Source organism: Schistosoma haematobium, chromosome 1, assembly GCF_000699445.3.
Source record: "Schistosoma haematobium chromosome 1, whole genome shotgun sequence".
Classification (NCBI taxonomy): domain Eukaryota; kingdom Metazoa; phylum Platyhelminthes; class Trematoda; order Strigeidida; family Schistosomatidae; genus Schistosoma; species Schistosoma haematobium.
The window spans coordinates 70,998,025-71,020,902 of record NC_067196.1 but is presented as its reverse complement, the minus strand read 5'-3'; the positions used below and the strand labels follow the sequence as shown (position 1 = coordinate 71,020,902).

General features: G+C 33.9%; 2 protein-coding genes across 3 annotated transcripts in view; one reads left to right on the top strand and one right to left on the bottom strand.

Annotated features, from left to right (window-relative positions):
* Positions 1–338: 338 nt before the first annotated feature.
* Positions 339–5,494, top strand: SPPL2A_1 (Signal peptide peptidase-like 2A; the record flags this gene model as incomplete). Of its 2 annotated transcripts, XM_012938709.3 has the most annotated exons (3): positions 339–370; positions 1,959–2,313; positions 4,852–5,409. In XM_012938709.3, 3 exons carry the CDS (start codon positions 339–341, stop codon positions 5,407–5,409), a joined length of 945 nt encoding a protein of 314 aa, XP_012794163.2. The 2 variants fall into 2 exon arrangements, with proteins under 2 accessions (XP_012794163.2, XP_051075039.1); XM_051209580.1 differs by having other exon boundaries at positions 339–388; positions 1,959–5,494.
* Positions 5,495–7,621: 2,127 nt separating this feature from the next.
* Positions 7,622–22,878, bottom strand: part of MS3_00002020 (uncharacterized protein) — an 83,626-nt gene continuing 68,369 nt past the window's right edge. The window contains exons 29-36 of the mRNA XM_051209578.1: positions 22,381–22,494; positions 20,417–20,932; positions 19,850–20,137; positions 18,366–18,458; positions 15,002–15,344; positions 13,981–14,334; positions 11,615–11,718; positions 7,622–9,382 (exon numbers count right to left, since the gene is read on the bottom strand). Of these exons, the coding sequence (XP_051075037.1) occupies positions 9,258–9,382; positions 11,615–11,718; positions 13,981–14,334; positions 15,002–15,344; positions 18,366–18,458; positions 19,850–20,137; positions 20,417–20,932; positions 22,381–22,494 (1,937 nt within the window). The 3' untranslated portion in view covers positions 7,622–9,257. The remainder of the gene's footprint in view (positions 9,383–11,614; positions 11,719–13,980; positions 14,335–15,001; positions 15,345–18,365; positions 18,459–19,849; positions 20,138–20,416; positions 20,933–22,380; positions 22,495–22,878) is intronic.

Here is a 22,878-nt window from a genome sequence, read left to right as displayed (position 1 = left end):
ATATCGCAGAACTAGAGGCGACTTGATTACAGTCTACAAATTGCTTAGTGATAAATTTGCACCTAACATGCCCTCATTTTTCTTGTCTTCCAAAACAGAGAATTTACGAGGACACTCCAAAAATTTCACAAGCCGAGAACAAATTACTTGTCAGCTGACTATCGACTTTCCCATCGAATCATCAACGAGTGGAATTCACTACCTCAGCACGTGGTTGAGGCTCCATCCGTCGACTCTTTCAAAAGAAAGTTGGATCAACTGAGAGACCACCATTGCCAGGACTAACATAGGCCATCGAGCCTCCTGTCCTTCCCAAACTGAAACTGAGACTGAAACTAATGGCAAGGTCATTGGCACGCGGAATAAACAGGTTCGTTGTATGATCGTTGTATGTTGGTTTAGAACAAGCTTGAATGAGTACAAGGTTCGTAAGCTGGCTGAAGTATTAGCTTATATTTAAGTGGATTCCCAGGTTTTTTAAGAATGCCGTTTATAGTTAACTCAAAGCCCAGGTTGCCATGCTGCAAACGCACTATATAAGATTGACAAGATTTTCCAAAGTGATTGATCAAACACATAGATCTATTCATTTTATAGATTTGAATAAATTTCGTAATCTTTATGGCTGTCTTAAACTCTAACATGGCAAAGTAATATTTCATAAAGTGATTGAAATGATAGGCTAAGTACCTCACAATACAAAGTGACTTATCCTTTATTTTATTAATCTGAACACCTTAGATTCCCGCTTTAATTAGTTTCACCTATTTTTGCTTAGGCGTTTCCCAGTGTTCATCACATTTTCTTGCTTACTTTCATTTATTATGCTGATATACATCACAGAAACTTCAACTGGTACACATTTTCTATCGGTTTTAATTAATGTCAGTTCCAACCTTTTGATCATAAGAAAGCACGTTTTGAGACAGGAAAAGGCTGGTTTGGTAGGAGGCTTCCTAGTTTCAGTTTATGATGAAAACGAGTGTATGGTAAAGCTAAATAATTCATGGATTGTTTCCGAAGTCTTGTCGAATCATATGTGAGACCACACTAATTTATAGGGATTTATCCACCCTAAATTAGTATTGAACAAACGACCCCATAGTTAAAAGTCTAGTGAGTAAATTTCCAGGCCGTTGAGTTACGTAAATCATATATATCACATATATTTGAAAGTCAATAATATTTAGGCTTTCTTCTAACCTGTAAGTTGTGTTTTACATGACATTACTCATTATTTTTGAAGGTTATTTTGAATTAGGTTAATAACTGTGGAGAGCGTTTTAATTTCTAGATAACCTTTGTCTGGCTCAACAAAATAATTCTATTGCCATACGTTTTATACACCCATATAACTATTCTGCATTTTAAAACAATTATTTATTTTGACACATAGATATTGGTACGAGGAGGCACCAAATACATATGCGCCACACAAACCTCTTTCGGTATGTGTGAGGGCTGTGGTACTGCCCGGGTGCCCGAACCGAAGCAGGTGGTTTTCTTAGGGGGCCACTCCCCGAGCCTTCGACCTGAAGGTCTGATCCACAAGGCAGTGGAGCAACGTAAAGAGATGCAGTCTCATGGTAGCCGGTGACCAACAATTGGTTCATACGCCATTTGTTCCCGCAGAATACCGGAGCCCATGTGCACCATTGGTTTGGAATCCGGTTAAAGCGCCGGACATTCGCTTTTCGTCCTCTCATATTCGTAAACAGCACCCCCGCCACAAGAAGACAGTGAGTAGGAATTCCCTGGCAGAGGCTATATACGCTTTATATAAGCTTTAACCAAATCTTGTTTCACTTAAAGTCACTTTGTTTGTAGTAATTCTCCTTGAAAATATACGCGTAAATTATTGTAATGTCATTTGTGAAAGATATTTTGAGTTACGTTGTATTTTTTCATGCAGTAAATAACTCGCTTATTTATCTTAAAGTTAAATGGCTTACTTTCAGATTCCTAATGACTTCACTAAAATACAATGAAAGGGAATATGAAGCTTGTGATTGGTTTTTAAATATACAAACACAAAGATCTGTCTCTGAACTTCAATCAGATCTGTTCGTCTCAAATAGCGGATTCTTGGTTGATAACAGAACACAACGTTTTGTAGAGCGTTACTTCAATGCATTTTATTTAGTTGATGTTGGTGGGGAGTTTGAAAATGATATTTGTATATTAAGGCATAGCAATACTTTGTGTGTTGTTGGTCTTGCTTGTGGGCACCATATTTTTAAAAGGTGTAGCAAGAATTCCTCTAGTGACTGTTCTTCTTCCGTAACTCACGAAATTTTAGGATTAGACTATCAGGTAAATATATGTTACCTTTCCTCATATAATTTATACTGATTTTAAATCATTCATGTTGAGCAAATTTGTATTACGTCCCTTTGTCTTTATATTGTAGTTTGATTTTTATGACATGCATTTCATTTTTAGTATGCACATGACTGTCAAAATAACTCTTTTCTACTATGAATGTGTGTTTGATATTACTGTTACCTCCCATGGAGGAGCATAAGGCGTCCACCAGAACTCTCCATCGAGCATTGTTGCGAGCGATCCTTCCTAGTTGTTATCCATTCTTTTGATGTCTGCTTCAGATTGCCAACTCAATGTTCTTCTTCGTCTTTTCCCTTTCCCTTCAGGATTACAAGTTAGCGCTTGTTTTGTGATGCAGTTTGATTTCCTCAATGTGTGTCCTATCCACTTCCAACATCGTTTCCTAATTTCCTCCTCAATCAACGGACATTGACTATCTATAGTAGACAATTGTTTATAAATATACTTGTACTGTTTTGGTGATGGATGTGGTAGTTATCCACGTCTCAGCTCCGTACAGTAGAACTGATTGTCTTAACGTTAGTATTGAAGATTCTGACTTTGATATTTGTTGACCGATAGTTGTTCTGAGTTCTATATGTTCTTCAACTGTAGGAATGCTGTTGTCGCTTCACCAATCCTCATTTTTACATCTGCACCAGATCCCTCACGTTCATCGGTGACGCTGCATAAGCAAGTGAAAGTTTCCACATCTTCCAGGTCTTCTCCATCAAGTGTGGTTGCGTTGGTGTTCTCTGTGTTGTATTTGAGAATTTTGCTTGTTCCCTTGTGTATTGTTGAGGCCTTCTGATGTAGAAACTGCTGCTACACTGACTGTCTTCACCTGCATCAGTTCTTGTGTACGGGCTAGAAGAGCTAGGTAGGTGATATACGAAGTCCAAATCTTCTAGTTGCATGTAAGGTTGTACATTGTATGCCGTGTTTCTCATGAGATATGGAAGTCTTCATAACCCAGTCAACCCTCAGAAAAAAAAGAGAAAGAAGGGGAGTAGGCAGCCTTGCTAACCTCGATCCTCACGTGGAATGCGTCTGTCAGCTGTTCTTCGTGCATAACTCTGCAGTATAGTCGGTCCTATGAAATCGGTGTGATGTTGACGATCTTTTCGTGTACACCATACTGTCGAAGAACTTTCTACGAAGTTTTCTTGTCCATGCTGTCAAACGCTTCTGTATAGTCAAGGAAGTTGATGTAAAGTGACGAATTCCATCCAATTGATTGTTCAACAACGATCAGTAGTGTCGCAATTTGGTCCGCGCACGACAAATTCTTACGGAATCCAGCCTGTTGATCTCAGATCTCCTTTCTCTGGTATGTTGATGAGGTGCCCTTCTTTTCAATCCATTGGCGCGTAATCATCCCTCTGAATCTTCCTGAATAGAACGTGGAGCATGTTTGCAGTTACCTCTGTATGTGACATCAGTGCTTTAGCTGGGATATTGTCTGGTGCTGTTGCTTTCCCACACTTGATTTGTCTAATGGCTATCCTGGTTTCTTCGATCGTTGGTTCAGTGACATCTATAGAATGGTCTGTGTATGCTGTTTCATTCTCCAGCGGATTCAATGTAGCCCTTCCACGTATTTCTGCTTGTCGGCTCCAATGCCCTTCTTCATCTGCTTGTTTGCTTCTGTGCATTCGGTGTGCCTTGACTTTCTCCGTTCTTGTTCGTCTGTTATTCATTGCCGTCTTCTTGTTCTTCCTATCTTGAATCTTGACCAGGGTTTTCATAGAGATCCATTCCTTATGATGATGCTTCTTGTGGCCCAGAACCTCCTGACATGTTGAAGTTAATGCTTCTTTGATCCCTTTCCGATTGTCCTCCATAGTAGTTTTTCCTTTCAGTATATCCTGTAAGGATTGGAACCTGTTGTTGAGAGTTATACTGAATTCGTTGTGTTTGTCAGTATCTCGAAGGAATTCTGTATTGAACCTTTGTAATGCTGTTTCTCCACTTATCCATTGCTGTTTTTGCTTCAGTTTCATTTTGGCAACCACCATGTAGGTGGATTAAGTTTGATATAGGTGTGTTTTAGTTATCTGTATCAGCATATTTAAGTATATTAATTGGTAGCTCGGAGGATTTTTTTAAGCTCATGTAATATTTAGTTTTAAGATTTAGAAATTGGCATTTCCTTAACTTTATGTTCTGATTCCGGTTACCTGTATGTATACCTAAGACATGTGATTATATCTTCCCATATCGTGACTGCAAGGTTGGGAAATAGGTGTTCACTGTTATGTGGACTAATATTCGCTGTTCAAGGAGTCTTTCAACACGTTTTAATGGATCACAATGTTGGTTTTAGTATTTGGTTAATATTTGCTTAAAGTCCATGAAGTAACAATCAAATTAATGACTCAGTGAATGGTTAATTATTGATGCAAATACGAGACTATAATTATCCTAGAACTCAGTTACCTTATATATTCCTGTGAATGATAATCTCCAACGGAAACTAATACATTGAATATACTCCATAATTTCATTATTACTTGATTATTTTAGGTTTCCAATGGATTAAATCGTTCGAAAAAAAATGTCAAAGGCCGTCGTAAACATGGAGGTCATGTTTTGAATAAATCTACAGACATAATAGCTTATGCTATTTGTGATCGTGAAATAAAGCATCCTGTAGTGTGTGGCATTCCAGGCAATCTTTTGGAAGTTAATAATTCTCTAGACATTACAAAAACCGAGTTTCATCCTCCTATCTCAGAAGATCTAGGCTATTTAAATTCAAAAGTGAAGTTAACTCCTTTGATAGGAAGCGAGAGTACTATTAATGTTGGTACCTACTTATCCATTATATTGCCAAAACCAAGACCAAGGAAGGATCAAAGTGGGTGTATAATTGATAAGTCCATTGATGAGTCGATTTTACTGATTGATTCTCCCACTCAAAACTCTACAGCATTAGTTGGTGATGTTTCAGAAAAGCTTGATGATTTAACCCAATCAGACTATGCAGCACAGATTGCTGATTTTATTTCACAGACATCTCTTCCTAAAGAACAAAAGGTACTTAACTGGAATGAATATTCAGCCCTTCGACATTGTACATAGATTATTCTGTGATATTATTTTTTATACTATATTTTTACATTTAAATATATAAATGCTTATCTATACGTGATTTTCTTGATTTATGCAATTAATACTATGAAGTATTAGTCACTAAACTTAACTAACTAGTAATTTTGTTAATCGCCCTTAAATCTTTTACTTCAACACTAACTGGAATTATAAAAACTTTAATTAGTGGTCTGTTTATAGGGTATAACTAAAACTGGATTTCTTCACTTTTCAAAGATCTTTGCGTGAATGTATTTCAAGATAAATCGTTTGAAAACATCCTTTTAGTGCGCAAAACGTTTTTGATACGAATATCAACTTGAGCATTTAATGTTTTAAGGGATGATTTTATTATTTAAGCCATTAACAACCAGACGATTATTAAGTTTTCCTTGTTTAAAATTTCGTTTTAATACCTTTGTTTATCCTACCTCACTGCCACCATATGTAACAGAACTTTATTATCCGTATTATTATAATTATTATCATCCTGAAAAATAAGTATATATAAATATGCGGTTGTACATCTTTAGAAGTGAATTCGCTGGAAAGAGAACTCCTCGCTGAACTTATCTATCTTATTTAATGTATTAATGGGTGTATTCCGTTTTGGTTTCGAACACTAATTATACTGATGGTTTCATCATACATATTTTTCATAATTAAATAAATAGAGGTAAGTTTGATCAACAATAGTTGTGGGTTAGTAAATTTCAGTATATAATCTTTACTCATGAAATAGTAATCACATAGGTCTATTTATTCTGCCATTTAGTATTCACAGATTTTGATTATATGAGCAGTCAAACTCATTAAGAATAATATATTCGAGTGAATGGTTTAGGTCTTCTATATTACTAACAGTCATTTATTCGAAGATTATTGTTGATAGCATCAACACACTTAGTAAACTCGAAGGCTCATGATTTTCAAATGACAGCTATTCTCAATAGTGAACCTTACGTCTTTACAATGATCATTATAATTTTGAACTAAGCTACATCACTAATATATATGTATATATATACTTGGGAACAATTAAAACAATGCATCAGTCGATCGAAGTGTTACACTTTTGGGTAGTAAGTCCTACTGTATTGTTTGACACGGAGTCCTGAAAATGAAAGTTCGTTTATTGTTTAAAGCGCAGTTTCAGGTTTAAAGCAGCACTTGGTAAACTGGAATCGTTAATTTTGGTGCCACATTCGGTAAAACAAATCCATAGAAGAAGGGCTCATGGCAGGAATAGAAGAAATACTAGGATGAGGCTGTTATCTGGATCAAGATAGATTAGGGTGCTACTTGAGTTGTGCAGGCAGTTGAACCTATCAGATCTCTCATGAGGTGAGAGAACATTTATTCTTGAGGGATCTCTAATTGGTACCAGGAATCCTTTATACAAAAGGTATATCTGTGCTTTCTCTTTTTTGATAGCTTCCAATTGTGGAAAGGTACAATCTATGGAGATACCACTTATCCGTGCTAAACATTTTATCACTACTGGAGCACGGTACAGTTGGTAGTTTCCTCTATTTCCAACAATACTATGCTATATCTGATTAATTAGATGTAAGTAATGGGAGATAAATATGAACTAATAAAATAACTTTCTAGAGCCAGTCTAAGTGGATTTTTGAGTTGACTATTAGCTGGGTAGTTTGTAGTTGAAATGCTACTCTACCCATTATTATTATTATTATTATTATTATTATTGTTATTATTATTGAGTAATGAATGTACTCCATCAGTCAAATACTCATTTGCTCAAAATATTTGACTGATTCCTAACATTATTTTCCTGTTTTTGTTTGGATACAAAAAACCGTTTCTGTGTTATGTATTCAGACAGTCTAAGTAGTTTATTAATTGAAAAATTATCGACACGGTTGTCTACTCTTTCAATGTTCGAAGTAATAAATGTGGATTTTTATGTAGTCACCATTGGAATAAACCACATCAACAGGTTTAGTCGATTAACATTTCGATTTTCATACACATTATTTTTACCTATAATAATGCAAACATTTTGTGTACAGCAGCGTTTGGTCCCCAAGTTGTACCGATTTCTTATTTTTTATAAAAGATATTTCTCTTTTGAAATGAGTCTATCTAGTTTGATCATAATTGCTACAGATATGAACAATGACTTACTCCTCTAATAGATAAATCGCAAAAGTATGATAAAGCAATTTATATATCATGGAATACAAGTAGTTCTAAAATGATGAAGTTCTAGTACTCAAAATGTACGTAGAAATATTGAGGCTCCTGTTATAACTTGTCAATGGAATGCTAGAATATCATATATTATACGATAAAAATATACGCATAGTGTTGTTCCATAAATGGATCCCAAAAATTATCATTCCTTATCCATATCGAGACGTAACACACCCCTGTTTTGAAGATCTGGAGTTGATATCCGGATTTTAGATTTCCCGAGCTTATCTTCCCCCACGAAGTAGTGTTGGATCCTCATATTTCCAAGTTACAATTAATTTGGATTTATTTAAAACATTTGTCGCATTGAACAGAGAATCTACTGAAAGTAACTAAATGGTGAGGATCAACGACGCTTGATATGAGGTCATCGAAGTTTGATTCTTCTGAAACATTTACATCAAATTTATTGAAAACCTCATTAGTAGATGATGACTCATTAGGGTAAACAGCATCTATCAAAACTGTACTAGGTTCTTTATTATCATTTGATGCATGTGACACATTTTCTGGTAAAACAAAGGAATCTCGATAATTAGATTCGTCAGAAACTTCTATCACAGAATGATGAGCTCCATTTGGTGCATCTGGATTCAGTGTACTGCTTGATTCGTTTTCTGTTTCTTCATGGGCGGTTACTGCGACAATTTCATGAACATTTAACAGGATGTCGTCTTTTTGAGATCTGGATAAGCCACTGTTTGCACATGCTGTTTCGGAGATAATGGGGTTCGAATTCATTACCGGACATGTTTCTGAAATGGACCGCTACACCACTGGGTGGATCTTGAATAACTGTTGTTTCGTTTAAATTACGGTTTGTTGAGGATTCATGGAGGCTGCAATCATTTTCAAGCTCGGTGCGCAATTAAGAAATTAATCCATTCAGTTCCGTCGCATCTCCAAAGCATGAGTGATTCAGCAACTATGTGCGTAGTTTGACTAAGAACTTCAACTGTCGCTCAAATAGCAACTGTAATCGATCGGAAGGGAGAGTCATTTTCTGAATCAACACAGTAATGAAAAATACTGTATGACTAATGAACAATCCATGTCGTTGAAGGACACCGGCGAGAACCCTATATGCTGATTGCTCAGGTAACTAATAATGGTCTAGGAAAGATTAGTTAATGATTTGAACTATGAATTTACTGAACTGATTACAAAAATAAATTATGTTTCAGTATTGAATATAATTTATTGGGATATAGTAACATCAAAGTTTAAATATTACACACACACAACAACAACAACAACAACAAAAACTAATTCTATGAGAAGTATTCAGTTCATGTGTATGAGTTTTTAGGTTGACGAATGAGATTAATTAGATAATATATAACCTATTTCAATTGTAACTCTTCAAATTCACATAGATAAGTAAAATAAAATACAACATGCAAGTATAATTAAATGTAATACAATAGAAAAAAGATTGACATTTCAAGAATAAAGCTTTCCTAAATAAAACACCTTTCTTTTTGAAGGAAAATTCGAAAATTCAATTTTAATTTTTTTTAACAAATCAGTAATATAAATAATTAAGTTAATGTAAAGTTGAAAAATATGAACTGGGATAAAATGAATTTATCATTTCATTAAATTATAACTGATACATTTCATATTTCTTTATGACATCCAGGTTCATTATCAGGACATACACATGTACGTGATCTACCACCGTCATTTGGTAAACATATATAACGACATCGTCCATTAGAATAAGTGCATGGATTAGTTGAAGCTAAATAGGTAATTAATATCGATAAAAATATTATAATTAATTGTTTTGATTAGTTTAAATGGTTGGGGGGGGTATGTAAATGAAAATATTTATCGTCATCATAGTGATGATGAATCCATCAATCAAAATAATGAATATTAATAATGAATAATTATAAATAAGACAAGCTTGTACATACTATGCATGTTATTAAGCACATATTCCCTTGGTTACGTATACATTCACTTTGAAAATATCTGGTACATTGTTGTACAACTAGAACCATAATCATTGACTGCACTAATATTAGTTTCATTCATTAGTCGAACTGATAAAATGCAACAATATTATAATGGAAAATATACTATGTATTTTCGTTTATTAAAAATTCTACTTACTTTCGGAGAAAATATTTTATAGAAAAATGATTATAGCTGTTGATCAGAAGATTCTGTGGCAGTTTGCTCTTGAATGACTTACCAAATGAGTAAATAAACCCTCCGAAGGCTCTCTAATTAGGGACTATTGGTTGAGTCAGGAACCGTCAGCGAAATTGTTAACCTCAATTGTCATTAATCGGAGCTGCTCATCTTTATTCAATTTTATCATCAATATCCTTTCGGAAATAAAATTTTTCTTCGACCAACTTCTCAGGGGTCAACCCCCTACATGGAAGTTCGCCTGTCGATTTAGAATAATTAGATTACATATTGTTACTGAGTGAAAACAATGACAAACTGCAAAATCCCTTAATCGTTCTCAGCAAAAATGTTAGTATGTTTCGTACGCGAAGTGCTGCTTCAGGACTGGTTTGCATTAACGCCTGAACTGATGATATGGAGTGAAGTAGTTTTATTCTTTTGACCACTTTATTTATCTTGGAAGCCTCATCAGCCCTGGTGGTTTGGTGTCTGACGAAACCTCGGTTGGCTCTTGACAACGTGCGTCGCTTGTGGCTTGGACGAAATGTTCATCTGACAACCAAGGGACGTGTATATTCCACAGCAATCCGTTTTGTACTATTTTATATCCGTGAACCATAGTCTATCAAAGTAGAAGATATTCGTAGGCTAAAGGTTTTTGATCATATTTGTCTTCAAAGCAGTGCTCGCGTTTTGTGAAATAACCGAGTGAGCAGTTGTGAGCTTAGACATAAGGTAATTGGTAGGAGTAACAAGTCGGTTGATGCGATAATAAAATTTTCACAGACTGAGGTGGTTTTGCAATGTGTTATGTATCATCAACCATAGCCGATTTAAGTGAGTGAAGCTTGCAAGTGCAGAGGTAGGTTGGAAAAAGTTAGGAGCGTTCAAAACAAAAGGCGATTAATGGTGTTAGGAATTGTTAGATGTTAACTATCCGGTTAAGGTCCGCTTGATAACCACTATCAATGGTTGCATACGTTAGGTAACATGCTTCAGAATCAATCACAGCCGCGTAGATCTATCTACTCATTATCTTCATCCGGATTGAAGTTCTGATACTTTCCCGTTTTATCATGCTCTCAAGATCATTAGGCATGAAACTGCATAGTAATTTGATTTTTGATGGATATTCTCAATAGTAAATGGTCGCTTATGAAAAATTTGACCTCAGTTAATTCTAGTTGTGAATAAAAAAGTGAACTTTTAAAATAATCATGCTATTTGGTATGTAAATTAGATCTGTGTAAAACATTTTAGAGGAGACGATGGATATTCTACAACGACAGTAGTAAACTACCACCTTATTTACGAAAAGGATGATGTAAGTTGAAATAAAATGTGATTTGTCAATAGAAAAACAAACCGTATGTCTCCAGGTAACTAATGCATTGCTCTAAATATGAAACTATGAGATTCAGCTTCTGATAAGATTTCAAATTCAATTTATTCACCAAGTGTTGCGATTGGCTGCTATGTGGATAAAAGGTATGTAGCTAACTTCCCTTTTTCAGTCTAATTGTTCAAACAGGTTCTCTCATTCTATTCTAAATAAGGGTGAATTCGATCAGGATGATCATATTTCTGTAACCTATTGCTCACAAAAAAAGCTGTCAATAGATGAGTCCTAACATAATCAGTTAACAATAATCTGGGTGCAGAAAACTGCTTCTTGTTCATTTTATTAAAATTACATGTATTACCCAGAATGCAAAATCAATTGTCAATGGCATGGTCAAATTTGTTTTAAAACAATGATCCTAATAAATGTTTATTTATTAGGAATTTACTATTGAATTATGTAGAATAAATTCAAAAGATCTGAAATTACCTTGTGGACAATCACCTAATACTGATAAGGCTTGGAAACGATTAGAACAACAGACATAACGGACACGTATTCGGCGATCAGGATTGATAGAGTAATAGACTGTCCTAAATTTAAGGAAAAATGTAAATATTTGGAATAATTTTAGTAATATATCAAATAGTTTATTGTAAGTTAATACATTAACTGTTAATATTTTGATCGTAAACTTCTTTTTTAAATGAAATCGATCAGACGTTTATAACGTTAAAATCATTGAAACAAGGATCAAAAACAATACGTGTAGAAATGTCAGTCTATAAATAAACCGTTTCTTTTTCATTATTTTAATATCAGTTTGAAGGATATTGATCAAAGAAGATAAGGGGACCAACTACTTAGCTAAGAGGCCCAACATCACAGTTAGCTATTTTTTGTACTTATTCTATATTTTCTCTTGTGTATCAGAAATTCTCTGGTTTCATACATTTTGGTAAAATAAGGCAAAACTATTCGTTACATAAATGAAGTGGTAATATTGTACAGATAGAGGAGGAATAGCCTTGCAATCTAGAAACAAATAGAAATGGCGGTATTGAATTAGAGCTTTATTTTACCTCAAAATATAACCTAGAATAGTTTCCAAAACGTCAAGGAATTGAATAGAAATTTTTCAAAAAACACCACAGAAAAATCCAACAGGATAACGTATAGTTTCTGTTCTGAACCATATACGATAAAGTTTAAAGCCACTTAGTTTCATGGTCTCTATGACCCCAGCCGAAGAATGGTTATGCACTAAGAAATCTTACTCCTTCATGTCACATGAGACGAAATTAAATGGCACACGTAGCTTCAGAAAATTTACATCAGACTTCATGTTTGGCGGCAACTTGTGAAAAACTAACCATTTACGAACTGAGGACTATTGGACAATATATAACTATCAAACTCCCATAGATGAACTCCTTGCATCCATCAGCTCAGTTTAGGATTCGATCGTCCACTTTTCAACCTTTCAGAATAGTAAAAGCACCGCCACATGATAGGAGTGAGTAGGACTTACCCGACAGAGACTATAAACCTGTATCCGTATGATAGGATTTTCTAACAGAGCATACTTTCGATTTTCATATATTTCAGGGAGATTACAAGATCTTTAAATTTATTACTTGTTCCGACAGAATGTTATAAGTAACGTTGCAATAAAATAGTTAGGCTACCGTTAGGATGAGAACCATACTTAGTGACCAAAAACAGCCAGAAATCTACCGGTGTAAATTTTAGAGTTATTATCGGAGTGTGATTTTTATCTGCATATTCATTTCAATAGCGAAAAGAAAAAAATTGTGATGAAACAGTATTTCTTTAGAAAGTTGGAATTCTGAACACATTCTGACGTGAATCAATAAGGAAATTAGGATTACTCGAGATATAAACTTGAAATTTACAGCTTTTGAAGTCCGAAAATGAACTCAGGAAAAGCAATTACCAGTGGAGAATTCTAGCTTTTATTGATTAATAGACATTAAGAGTCAATCAAAAGATTGTCTATAAAAACACATTTTTAAATATGTTCTTTATTCTGACTCAGAAGGATGTAAACGGAGAGGTTGATATATGAACTGAATTGTAGTGCATTTGGAATGCAGTAAATTTATGAGTTGAAGAAAATTATATAGTCATTAATAACAAGCTAATTCTTTCTTCCTGTACTATATCCGTATACACAATCTTTCTTTAACACATTACTAACATTGAAGTGACTACTTCTATGAATTCGGTGTCCACCTTGTTGTGCTAATGAGGTGTGGCAACTTGGACCGAAGCATATATATGCCTAATCCTACGTTGTAGCTGACTGACAGACGTACTGATGATAAAATTAAACAATCCCTAAAACATAATTCAAAAACAATCCATTTAACTGCCGTTTGGTCCTATTTTGGGACCCCTCAGCAGTGTGTATCCACAATCCCACCCCGCGGGATTCGAACCCAGGACCTATCAGTCTCGCGCGCGAGCGTTTAACCATTAGCTAGCATTAGAAAGAAGTTATTTCATGATGGATCAGTTAGATTGAACTAATTCTGTCATCTATTACAAAATGATTATTTATTTGTTAATTGTTCATTTCTTATTGCGTATTAGAGTGAACTTATAAGAACCTAAAAACTGAAACGTTCAGTGTTAAAAAAGTTAACGATATTAGAATGAAATAGTCTTATTAAAACAATAGCCTTTATGGAAATTTGTAGATAATGTTGTAACTAATTAAATTTAGCTTATGGAATGAAATTTTGTGAAATTCCTTAATTGATAAATAGTATTCTTAAAAGAAATTTACTTCACTTCACTTATTATAAAAGCTTATTTCAAAAATTGATTACTTTGAAGCATCTGTCCACAATAATGTTCCTTTATATTGTGTCATACCAAAAGATGGTTCTTCAGAAGGACTGAATTCTCTAATCTTTTCATTGGTTAATATCTCTCTACCTGTTTGACCTAATCGTGCACAATGTAGTTCAGTGACTAGTCCAAACATTCCTTTAGAAGATCTTTGCATCCAGCATAATTTTCCAGCGGAATTACCATTAACTGGCGTTGCTGGTGATATACTAATTGCCAATGGTTCACCAGTTAGTTGTAATAATTGCTCCTCATTTTCACCAGACATTGAAGCCACTTGAATTGTACCATTCGGTCTCCAACCGTCTGTGTATATTGCCCAGTACATTAGACTGATTATAGCAGTAAAAATAAATAAGCAAATAAATACATCTATATCTCAAAAAGACGAATAATTTGGAAATTCAGTGTCTAAATGGTATCGAAATTTAAACATATGAGGAATGTTCCCTTATTTTACTTAACTGTAGCATTCTTAAGTAAGCGCAATGTAAAGCAGTGAGTATAATCCCTACCAATAGTTGTATAGAGAGGTAGAATTATAATCTATCACACAATTAATATGTGTAGTCCTGTATTTGGACAGTAAGGTAGATTTAATTTTAAATGAGTGTATGCTAATACTAGAGTAATTTTATAATGATAATAATATTCTTACATTCAAGACTAGTGTTTGAAATCATAATCATTTCGTTTGGAAATTTGGTAACTTGAAGCTAGTTACAGTAAACTTGAAGATAATATAACAAGTAATGGAATGCATTGAGCGTTAAATACAACCAATCATATTTACAGCCATTAATAGAAACTCTAGACACTAGAAAATTAAAGGTTTATGATTAAAACGTTCCGAATAGAAAGTTCGACACCATTAAAGTACATACACCAGCTACCAACTTATTTAATCTTTTAAAAAACGGAACGTATGTAAATACGTATAATACTTACAGATCTAACAATATTACTATATATTCATCTATCGATATTCTATTTACTCACCCTAATGTGGAGTGCAAAGCTAGCCCAGCGAAATTCTGTTGTTCAGATGAAGTTAGGCTATGTAAACTTTCAAGTGTATAATGAATATTTGGTTTATTTGGATTGAATACCATAATTTTTCCAAAGGCCTCTTCCCAGGCAAACACATTTCCAGACAACGAATCTACCGCCAAATTGCGAAATCGGTTAAATTGTGAAGTGTATATTTCTTTTGTCACCAATTTATTTTGTCCAGAGTTTGAATTACCCCATCGGATAGTATGACCATAATCAGATGTATATATAATTCGTTGACTATTACAATCACCGACCATGGAGACACGTCCATATTTGTTATTTTCAGCTAGATAGGGCAATAGAAACAGAAGTTACGGGTTACAGTTAAGATAAAATTTAACTTGAAGGATAGTCTCCTGAAAAGTATATACATATGGATAAAGTAATTCAAACTGAAAATGATGCATCTGGAGGCCTTTATGATGATAAATTATGGCATTGGTAATTTTTTTATGATAAATTACATGTTATGGAACTAACGTTTAAACACTAGTTTTAAAATATTTTGATAAATTAGATTTAAACTACTTACTACTAACTCTCTTTTGCATCACCTGATTAATGTCGGAAACTGAGATCAGAGGTTTGTGGAAAGGGACTAATTTGAACTTAGTTTTCACCACAGATTAACATAAAACGGTTAATCATTTAAAACCAAGGATTGGTACCTGACGATTTTTACACCTTAATTTTGAATTGTATAGCATTACACATGCGTAATCAAATCTGGTACCTTCAATTATCTAGTTAAGGACGATACATATAAATTTTTAGTTCGGATTCCAGTAGTTTACTCTCAAACTTCGGTTGAACTTCCATATTGTGTGACAATATTTCAATGCTGTCGGTAACGTAGTCAAAGTGCAAAGATCACCGTTTAATACTAGAACTTCAGGAATCCAATACGAATTCAGTTGCTATACAGTACATGATTATTTTTAAGTTTATTTAAATTGAAATTTTTTGAGAAACCTTATATTAGAATAAAGCAACTCTCCAACAAACCAAGATTTTGAAAGGTTCTTCAACAGATGTCAGACTGTAATAAAATTAATTTGGAAAATTAGTTAATGTACTTCTGAAATATTGTAGAATGAGTAGGATTATGAAGTGTAACATCTACTAAAACCATATTAAAGACTATTTCATCAGTTGAATAGTCAAAAATCATGTAAGTATTTTAATGTCTAACTTCGTCCAACCTCATTTTCAAAGATTATAATTTTTAGTAGTCTCAAACGTCTTTATCTCTCTTCTATTTCTGCCAATTCATTTTTATAGAATATTTTGTTCCTTTTCTGATAAGAAGGAAATATCTGGAGTAGTTTGATAATTCTCAGTCATAGAATTATGCTAAATTTAGTAAGGGAGTTCTTTTTTTAGTAAGATCGGCTAAATATTAAATCCGGTTGATTAAAATTGTTTTTCAAATATTGTGACTAGATTTTCAGTTTCATTACAGTTCGATAATTATCAAAGGTTATATGGAAGGGTTTGGATATACTGCATGACAGATTCTAAAGTTTCATTCTATATTAGGCAAATGATTAGAATCAGTTGCACATCTTGAGATGGAACAAGTTTGTTTTTTTCTCTATAGAACTAAACCAGTAAATATTCAGAAATGGTTCACAAACTTTGGAATGACATTTATTTGTCAGGTTAATGTAGTATGTAACTGTAACCGTAAAGCTTCAAAAAATATTTTGTTATATTAAAAAAAATCATTATGCAACTCGAGTTTAATCAGAAATAAAACTAAAGTCTAATCAGCTTTGCAAGATAAGAGTGGCTGTAAATTCGAAGCCCAGCCTGATAAACAAGTTGATTGATCATTGTGCAGCAGCTGCGTTCTATTAATTAAGTGCAATTCTATAGAACTTGAGATAGTGTTGTAACTTAGACTGATATGGATATTACAAATGATAGTTATGATTCCATCAAAACCATTGTCTAGATAAACGCTAGATTAGTTGTTGTGTGTGCTAGTTATTTCTGTTGACATAAGTAATGCGTATATCAATAGGAAGTGGAAAACCTGTCAGCAGAAGGCTAGGTAGATTGAGTTGAGGAGAATAGAAGGGAAAACAGAAAGGAATTATGAACTGGAAGAATCATACAGAAAGTGAAAGACAAATGATGGAAATTCACAAAAGAAGTATCCAGTGTATAATTTGTATATTTTACCAAGAGATTCTTTAATTATGTATTCCGATAGAATCGGTTATCACCCCTTGTATTCCCGTTCACAACATTGCCTATTATCCATTGACCAGTTGCAGCTCGAATATTTCACTTACAATATCTCTGACTGCTATACTATATGAGGAGGATCAAATCCTACAGGAAACATCAACTCCCTCAAGAATGGGGATCACACCTTTGATTACAAATGCCCACTGCCATAAAACTAAGTACTTTTTGTTATCTGCTTTCAACCACCTAATATTCGATTTTTTTAGGGCAAAATTTAAAATCTTATTGTTGCCATAGAATAAATAAATAAAATTCCATGTATATGGCAATGAAGATGTGCAATGTTACATCTTCACAATTGATTGATCACTGGGTGGTGATCAATGTCATGTGTGTCAAGTCCTTATTTAGTGCATATCGAATGCTATCGACCATGTTGCAATGTGGTCGCGGCCCGGATAGCTCAGTGGTAACGTCTCTGACCGTGAAGCTGGGTGACACGGGACCGAATCCGCCAGGGAGCACCAGTTCTCTCAAGATTACAGGTACACCTTGCCGACGAGTGCCAAGTAGCACGAAACCCGGGTCCAGGATTTCTTGTCGACTATTCCAACCATCATCTAATGTTACATCTCAAATCAAGAAAATCATTACAAAGCTCTCAAACTATTAGTTACATATACTGTGGTGTGTGCTACTTATATTGACATAAGTAGTAGATGATGTTAGTCGTGGACAGAAGGTCTGGCAGCAAAGAGACAAGAGGATCGAACAGTAAAGAATGGAAACAGGATGCCATTTGTATGAAAATGCAAGAATAACGAATTCTGAGTCATTTTGAGACAACTAGTGGACATTTTGGAAATTACGTATTTACTATTTGATTGTTAGATTTTATTAACAAGTCCTGTAATTTTGTGTTAAATACATTCCATTGTCCCCATCCGTGTTCTTGTTCACTACAATACCCCAAGACGAATATCATATTGGTCAGATCAACTACTACTTTAGAACGATCAAATATACAGATGAGTATATCATATAAACTATACCATATCGTATAGACAAAATAAAAACAATAATATAGCATGATTCTCAATGTATCACTTACCAATATTCCATAGAGTAGCTTTGGTTACATTTGAATCGGTAGATTGTGTCATTAAAATCCCATCATCACTTGTAAGTAGCACAGTGAATGGAACTTAAAAATCAAATTGATCAAAAGTTTTAGGATTATATTTTTCTTCGGCATAACAGTTCGAAAGATTGTTAAAAGACTAAAGATGGATTACTACTTAAAAAAATTTTTAGTGTTAATACTTACCATTTCTATCACTTATTTGTTTTATAATCGTCAACAGATTTCAATGGAATATTCTATTATTTCGGAATTATTTAGATCTGCTAGCCAATCTTAACCAGGGTTCTGTTCATTTGAGTGATCATGTTTTGATGAAATGAAACGACTAGTAGTCATGACTTAAATAAGATTATTTGATGTGATGAATGAATGAATGTGATGCATTTTTAATCGTAAAACTGGTATCTTAATAAAGACAATTCATTTCAGAAAGAGAGCAGTGACTTAAAGTAAGAAAACGTATGATGGAATGAAATCCCAGATCCTATAAATTCGATTTTATAAGCCTATATCTTTCCTGTTACAAAACACAATATAAAAAATTTATAAAAACTTTCGTACAGATTTAATCGAAAAGTTTCATAGTAGTTGGGACGCGTCATCGGTGAGGAAAATTATATTCTTAAAAATCATAGCCATACATTTGATTTCAATAGTACAAGAATCCTTCAAATGGTTTTATTTCATACAAAGTGAGATTAATATCTGAAGCTTTACACATATGGGCAAATCCAAATAATATTAACGGGAGAGATGGAATACTATTAACTGTGACATGGCAACTAATGATTGATAAGTAACCACGATCTCCATTTTACTGTTTACTAACTTAAATCCTATTTTTATTATGTGGACAACAATGATTACATTTACTTGTTCCAATCAGTGCGTTTATCTGAACAAGCAGCTTGGTCAACATGCTCGTTTATCTATCCTCATTTTATGCGTGCTGTGACACATTTGATTCATATCATTTAGTCAATTGTTTATTTTCATCAAATGGATTTTTCGCACATTTGATCTGCATGAATATACATAAAATTTAAAACAATTAGTCCCTTTGATAAATTTCGATAATGATATTAGAAGACGAAGATTATCAGAACTATGTGATATATTAGCGCAATGTGACCAGATTGTTCGAAATGTATTGCGCTAATATATCACATAGTTCTGATAATCTTCGTCTTCTAATATCATTATCGAAATACATAAAATTATTATCACAACACGATTTTCTAAACCTCCCACACCAAATGTCTCATACGTTGTTACCATAGTTGGACGATGTGTTTAGCGTACGGCTAACCTTTGAACAAAATACTTAAGTTTGATTATATTTCCTTGAAAAAGATTGGATCAAATTACTTAAACTCTTCCCAGTATTTTAAAAACTGAATTCATTTAGTCATAAGTACAAAATTAGTTCAAAGTTAAATTTACAAACATACTTGCTGATTCTTCCACATTTACATCTATGAAAGCAGCAACATTCCCTGCACGGCACTCATACCTTCCACTATCAGTTATTGTAGGTTGATTTATACGCAGGGAAATTTCATAGCCATCTTGTTGTCTAGTTTTAGTCACTATTGGTTCTTGAGCGGAATGTGGTTGAATCCATTGGCCGGAATATGACTGATCGCTTCCAGCTACGAAACATCTTAATTCAAGCGGATGAGATATATCTGTAATATGCATTACTTCTCCTTCTCCCATTATTCGAACTTTTATAGAATCTGGAAGAAATATATATTAGTTTATCATATTTAATAACAACGTCATTTTTTCCTGATGACTGTCACCAATGATTTCATACAAAAAATAGTAGGTAATAAAATGCAAATTTTGATGTACATTGGGTAACATATGTAAATGGATCCGAAGTCGGACAGCTTTCTAATAAAAGGTCACCTACACTAGATGCATCTAGGTCTCTTCACAAAGCTATCATTTATGAATAAAGGGGTCAAGAAAGATATTTCTTGAAAAACCAATACATTGATGATCGAACTTACCTTGCCTAACTGGAATTTGTTCACAAAATGTTTGTCCATCTCCACGATAACCAGATGGACAAATGCATCTTTCGTTTTCACGATCACAAATAGCACTCGGATGACACAGCTTACAATTCCAGTAGCAACCCCTCTCTCCATCTCCATCATAACCTGATCGACATTTACATGTTCCAGTATATCGATCACATTCCGCATTTCGTATCCTACAGCCTCCACCGCACGTAGGATCAAAGGCGTGTGATGATGTGGCATCTTCTCTATCTACACTTTCAGGCTTGCAAACAGATACTCCATCTCCGGTAAAACCAGCTTTACAATGACATGAATAGGCGCCATTAAACCTGTCATCCGGTCGACAGACGGCATCCTGATGACAATTGTCTTGCACACATTCCATACAGACACCTGCCTGAACTTCAATAAATCCACGAGCACAAACACATCGTCCACCAACACACTGAGCTATTTCTTTGAAAGGTATACCATTGCAATTACCACAATCTGCTGAAGTTGCTGTATTTAAATAGAGATATAAAGAAACACAATATAATCATATATGTACATCTTCGTACATATGATAGATAATTCCATTGCTGACAGCAAAGCTGACAAACAACTCATTGTAAACTATCGAAAAATCTCCTCGAAATTGCGGCCTACTCAGTTAAAGAATATCATTGAATTATGGTGTCACAGTGTTTAGGAATTTTAATGTTTTAAAAGGGTTATGAAGTACAACTAACTTCTAAGGTCTATCATCTAACTTAGTGGAGGAATCTTATCAAGTTCTATAAGTAGAATATATCATAGTCATCCATCAGATGCTTGCATATGAGCCACGCTTTAAGTGTGAGGGCTAATGATACTATCCGGTTTCCCAAACTGAAGTAGGTGAGGAGGAGTCTGAACCTGGTACTGAATAGAGGAAGTTCGAGCTTCCTAGCCGCTAAGATACCGCTCCCTATATAAATTAAGTTAATAATGATAAATTCCCTCGGAAAACGAAACAAGTGTTATTAAAACTACTTTTGTTGTTGAACTCGTACATCAATCCCTTAATTTGTACGTCATGAGTATAAATGTTTGTTTTTCGTTACTCCCTAAGTTAAACAGTAATGATCTTACCTTATTACTTCTTTCATCTGAGTAGGTTTGCAAGCTACGTCCGTTCAAGATGGCTTAAATTATTTTCTTATTGCACAAGCATTCACAGTTACGTTTTTATTTGGCAAGATGAGATAACGTATATCTCACAAGTCTCAGTCCTAGTTGTTTTTACACTCTCAAACTAACCAAAAGTATTTATAATTAAAGCGAAACGTTGACGGCTTTCTGAAGTTCAACTCAAACTTGCACCTCAAAAATGTTTTTACTAATTAGTGTTAATAAAATGTTATCAATCATAATATTTAGATCATGCTTGTCTAAGCAGTGCAATTAGGCGCCAATATTAAGTGGATTAAAACTGATAATCATCCGATCATTTGTCTGTAGGTGGAGAACTATTCCAACTTTCAAGAAGTTTCACATCCTAAAATACAAACTCTAGGAGATATTTTTGATATGGTATTGGATCTAACGTGGTTGAATAGGTTAACCGCTAAAAAACTTCATTCCACAGAAGAGAGTTTGTAAGGGACTTCATAGTTTTCGAGAAAAGGTAACCAAATGGATACAAACAGAGAATATTTATAATTTTACATAATCAGTAAAAATCGATATCAGCTGGGCAGCACAATAATATTGAGGTACGAAAGGTTCCAGCAATTAATTATTTCTGTAAGTCTCAATAAGTTGTAATATTGGTTTAGATCAATTACAGCAATTTCAACTTCAACTGTTTTTGTACCTTTATTTGAAACATCATGATGGATTATCTTTTTTCAAATAAGCAAACATTTATAGCTGTTAGTGTGTCATTACGAGTGATTTGACAAATAAATATACAAGATTATATTTACCTCCAGGTATTATATTACACATCTGATAGCCATCTCCTTCGTATCCATCCAAACAGCGGCACTGACCTTCAACACATCTAGCGAACTGATGGCATTGTTCTGCCCGACATAGATCTGAAGTTAATATTTTACAAAAGCAATTATACTGAGTATAGATGGATATATATTTGACCTCATCTAGGGGTAAGCATATCATGCTATTTTTCAAAAAGTTCAGAGCATAAAACGTAGAAATGCTTTGGAGAGTATATGAAAAACATTTTATTATGCAAGGTAGTTGATTTCTCATATGAATATAAAATGGTTTCAAATTAAAGTTTTATATTTTATTAGTAACTCATTCCAAAAATGTGTTTGACTATGTTCTTTATGTTATATCTGTTTGTTTTAATGATGTTATGATGCGTGTGATAATGCAAATAAAGGTTTAAAAATAAATATCTGAATAAAAATAAACATGCTTTAATTCAAGTATTTGAAGTTTGTCGGTCTTATTGG